We start from the raw sequence: 4264 nt of genomic DNA, 5'->3' as shown, positions 1-4264 counted from the left end.
AATATTTTTTAAAATTATATTTAAAATGGAGAAAACATATGTAAATTTAAATATTAAAAGGATAAAATGTCAATGTGGGTTTGTAGAGAGTTAAAACAACAATTATACTATTGTCAGGTACTAATTTTTTAGAAATTATGAATATATACTGAATGTTAATTCAATTGAAAATAAACAATGATCTAATCAAAGAAATCTAAAAAAAGAAATTCTAATTGCTCTTTTAGCGTCGGATTAGGTAACTTCCGTATATATACAATAACATCTGTCTTTGATCTGGCGTCCTCTGTCACAAACCCAAAAAAAGGGAAAAACCATCTTTCCAAATGAATTCAACAGCTGTGATCTGCGATATTACGTGATTCTCTTCACGATCCTAATTTGGGTACCTGTGCTTTCACAATAAAACCCAGATTATCCCTAGTTTTTGCGCAAACATACATATATTAATCTTCAGGATTATAACGAAAGAGACAAGAAATGGGCGCTTCTGTATCTGTCCCAGAAAAATCCATCCATGATTTCACCGTCAAGGTATCTTTCATTTGTCCCTTCATCGATCTTTTTAGTGTGTTAGTGCGATTATAAATAAAAGCGAGGGACCAGGAATTTGGTGGGCAAAAACCTCAGAAAATTTAAAATATTTTTCGTTCGTGGGTCGATGCTGATGTTTGCTCGTTGTTAATAAAATTGTGGAATGGTATGTCATTCTGAGCAGGATAGCAAAGGTAACGATGTAAACCTTAACAATTACAAAGGGAAAGTCCTGCTTGTTGTTAATGTTGCTTCCAAATGGTTCGTTCATTATCTTCTTGCTCTAAAATTTATGTTTACAGCTCATCTTTTATTGAGATTTTGATTGTTTATCTTTGCTGAAAAAACAGCGGGTTCACGAATTCAAACTACACAGAATTGTCTGACCTTCACACCCGTCACAAAGATAAGGGTCAGTTCTTTGTATCTTTACTTGTTTCAGCTGTTCGTATGATGCCAGGATTCTGTGCTGAGTTGTTTTAAGGTGTTCTACATAATTGCCAAGGTTTAGGATTAGATGAATATGATCACTTTTTGTGTTTGGTTCTTTCTTTCAATGCATTTATGTGTTTTAAGAATGAAACTTGCAAGCGGCCAGTTGGTATTGCAACCTCTGCTACTTCTATTTACCATGTTTCCTGTCGGTGGTCATTTGACAAATATCCAGTTAGTGAATGTACCCTGATTGCAGTGGCAGATCTAGACCGTGTCTTATACGATGGCTAGTTCGAGATAGCCTATCTCCAAGAAATTAAGCAAGATGAAAAGAAGAGAAACAAGAAGTTGTAGAGAAGAAATTTGATTTGCACAAATGTTCCAAAATGAATTACATCACTCTTCTCCTCTATCCTTTATATATTGCAGTAGTAACTAATTATCCCTCTCTTTCTAACCGTCAATTAAATTGTTTACCTAATCTGCTAGTTTCTTTGGAATGATTCCTGCTCTTTAGCTTCTCTTTACTTTTGTGGCCTGTTTTTATATTATTACCCACCTCGTCAAAAAGCACTCATCCTCAAGGTGGAAAGTTGAAAATATGCGCCGGAAAACGGCAAGAGCTTTCCGCCCAGCCATTGGTGGAAAGTTTATTTCTGGAGTAGAATCTTGAAATTCTTGGTCTATTTTACTGGAATTCTGCTCATAGTATTTGTTATCTTCATTCTCAACCAAGAAAAAAATCGAATTTGCCCATACCCTGATGCCCAAGGAAGTCCTTGGCATCACAATTATAGCATAAATATGTTTCTCGTTGAGTTGCCATTCTTGAGTTTCTAAAGAAACTTATCAGCCTGAGGTGTTTGTGGTAATAAAGGAGAAAGGCTGCTGCTCCTTGAATTTCCTACTGCCTTCTCGATCTCCCCTGAGAAACGTGGCACATCAAGACGCATCGATTTCAATTGACTGAATTGATTTGGCGAATTGCAATTTCATGTTTGAGCATTGCGATTAAGTGTTGATGGCGGTTGAATATCTGAAGGAGAGTGTGATCTGCCAACAATTCCTACTTTTGCATCGACCTGCTGCAATCCAATCGTCAATTCATGCATTGGCCCTGTGAGAAATTTAATATTCGCATTCTGCTTCTTGATTAACACGGCATGATGTTCCTGTAGGGCTGTAACTTTGAAGAGAATTGCTTTTAATCGATCTTGTCTTGTAGCTGCCGCCATAAACTCAAGCTCACGAGAGCATTAAACGATACGATGGCTAGTTCGGGATAGCCAGTCTTTAAGAAATTAAGCAAGAAGAAAAGAAGAGAAACAAAGTCCATAGAAAAGATTTGTTTTGCATAAAAGTTCCAGAGTGAAATACATCACTATTCTCCTTTATTCTTTATATATTGCAGCAGTAATAATTCTCCCATCTCTTTCTAACTGTTGATCCCTTTCTTTCTAATTGTCAATTAAAGTTGGTTACCTAATCTTCTAGTTCTTCAGAATGTTCGTGGCCTTCTTTGTATCAGTGTCTAGCAGGGGCGGGCGGCCCTTATTTTTAAAACTATCACCAAATATGTTTTTTATTATGTAAAGTGAGATTTCGCCTGTCTTAAATTGAATCTTTTTGTGAGGTTTTTAGTTTCATTGTTGTCAATACGAATTTCTGCCTTTGCCTCCACCTAAAAATAATACATTATATAACAAGTGTATGAGAAGATTTGGAAAATACCTTTATCTTTTATACGATGATTTTGTCACAGGTTTTGAGATATTGGCCTTCCCTTGCAATCAATTCTTGCGTCAAGAACCTGGAACAAGCCAAGAAGCAGAACAATTTGCTTGCACCAGATTCAAGGCTGAATACCCTATCTTTCATAAGGTAAGTATGTAGAATCATGGGATAAATTTACAATTTTCATTTCAGAGCATACTTGTATATATATACAACATATATCCAGGGTTTACAGGATGGAAAACATCTCGTACTGTGTAAAATTATTGTCCTTTTGTGTTACAATATAACTTTTATTTCTCTTTGAAACTTTGATGCATGTTGACAAAATTGCAATAAATTTCTACAAAAAGGTAAAAGTGAATGGCTCGGATACAGCGCCGGTCTATAGGTTCCTGAAAGCAAGGCAAAGCACTTTATTTGGGTCTAGCATAAAATGGAATTTTACCAAGTTTCTGGTTGATAAAGATGGCTGTGTGATCAAACGTTATGGAACCTCTACCTCTCCATTGGCGATCGAGGTATCTTCTTTTCCCTCTCCTCTTCGTATGCGTACATGTATAAACTGTCTCAGCAATGATTAATGTGTCGTGCATATGGTGTAGTGTTTGCGTTCTTTGACAACTAAGTTTCTATACTTCCTTGCAGGCAGATATAAAGAAAGCTCTGGGAGAACTTTAAATCAATTACATTCATAAGCAGAGTGAATGATACATTGGATTAAGTACGTATGATGATTCTGCCTTGCTTATTGTTCGATAGGAATCAAGGTTGTAGATTGTCTTTTTTCCTTTTTTCTTTGTTGGAATATCAAATATCGAATCTTGGTCTATGTAAGGTTAGAATTGTTTATGCAAGTTTATTAGTCTAACAGGCAATCTTTACTAATATGTTGCTTCCACGCATTGATCGATTCCTCATGTTATTCATTCATTTAGATGATGTACTCCTATTTTGAGCCTAATGCACGTATTACGTATCATTACATCTTTCTAGTATCAACCATGGACCATGGTTGTCTTCTATATTTCGAGATCTTACTTCAAATTTTCGTGGATCAAGTAAGATTTTTTTTCCTGATGTCGAGATAATGGCTGTCTCTAATGTGAGCCATTTGATCACCTTGAACATGATGAATCACGAGCTGACAGTTTTACATTTTACTTCTATTGTTTAACTAGGATAATTTATGAGTTCGAGTTCAAACCATTTCAAGGATATTCCATGGCAAATATTTAATCGGAGCCTTACTTGAAACGACATCGATTTTTTTTTTCTAATCTTAAATCATAAATTATAAATTACTAAATAAAATAATTTAACATAATCAATAATCATAATAATTTAACATATGAAATCTCAAGTGCATAAAATAAATCATAAATACTAACCAAAACTTCCTAAATTGACCTTTAAAAAGATCAATTAACAATAAAAATTAAGCATAAAATATATCTAATAAAAATCATGAACATAAATATTTAAAGGTCATCGGGTGTGTACTGCTGTACTCGATCCACTCAAGCGTCAGCACCTCCATAAATCATCAAATCCTGCATCA

The 4264-nt window shown here is 34.9% G+C and overlaps 1 protein-coding gene across 1 annotated transcript; it reads left to right on the top strand.

Annotated features, from left to right (window-relative positions):
- The first annotated feature begins 236 nt into the window (after window positions 1-236).
- Window positions 237-3623, top strand: LOC142531270 (putative glutathione peroxidase 4). Its single transcript, XM_075637369.1, has 6 exons — window positions 237-534; window positions 719-795; window positions 885-946; window positions 2732-2850; window positions 3057-3224; window positions 3352-3623. Exons 1-6 carry the CDS (start codon window positions 481-483, stop codon window positions 3382-3384), a joined length of 513 nt encoding a protein of 170 aa, XP_075493484.1. The 5' UTR covers window positions 237-480; the 3' UTR covers window positions 3385-3623.
- Window positions 3624-4264: the final 641 nt, after the last annotated feature.

This window comes from Primulina tabacum, chromosome 17 (assembly GCF_025594145.1).
Source record: "Primulina tabacum isolate GXHZ01 chromosome 17, ASM2559414v2, whole genome shotgun sequence".
NCBI classification, from domain to species: domain Eukaryota; kingdom Viridiplantae; phylum Streptophyta; class Magnoliopsida; order Lamiales; family Gesneriaceae; genus Primulina; species Primulina tabacum.
Note: the sequence above shows the minus strand (reverse complement) of the source record. Positions and strands in the feature narration are given on the sequence as shown.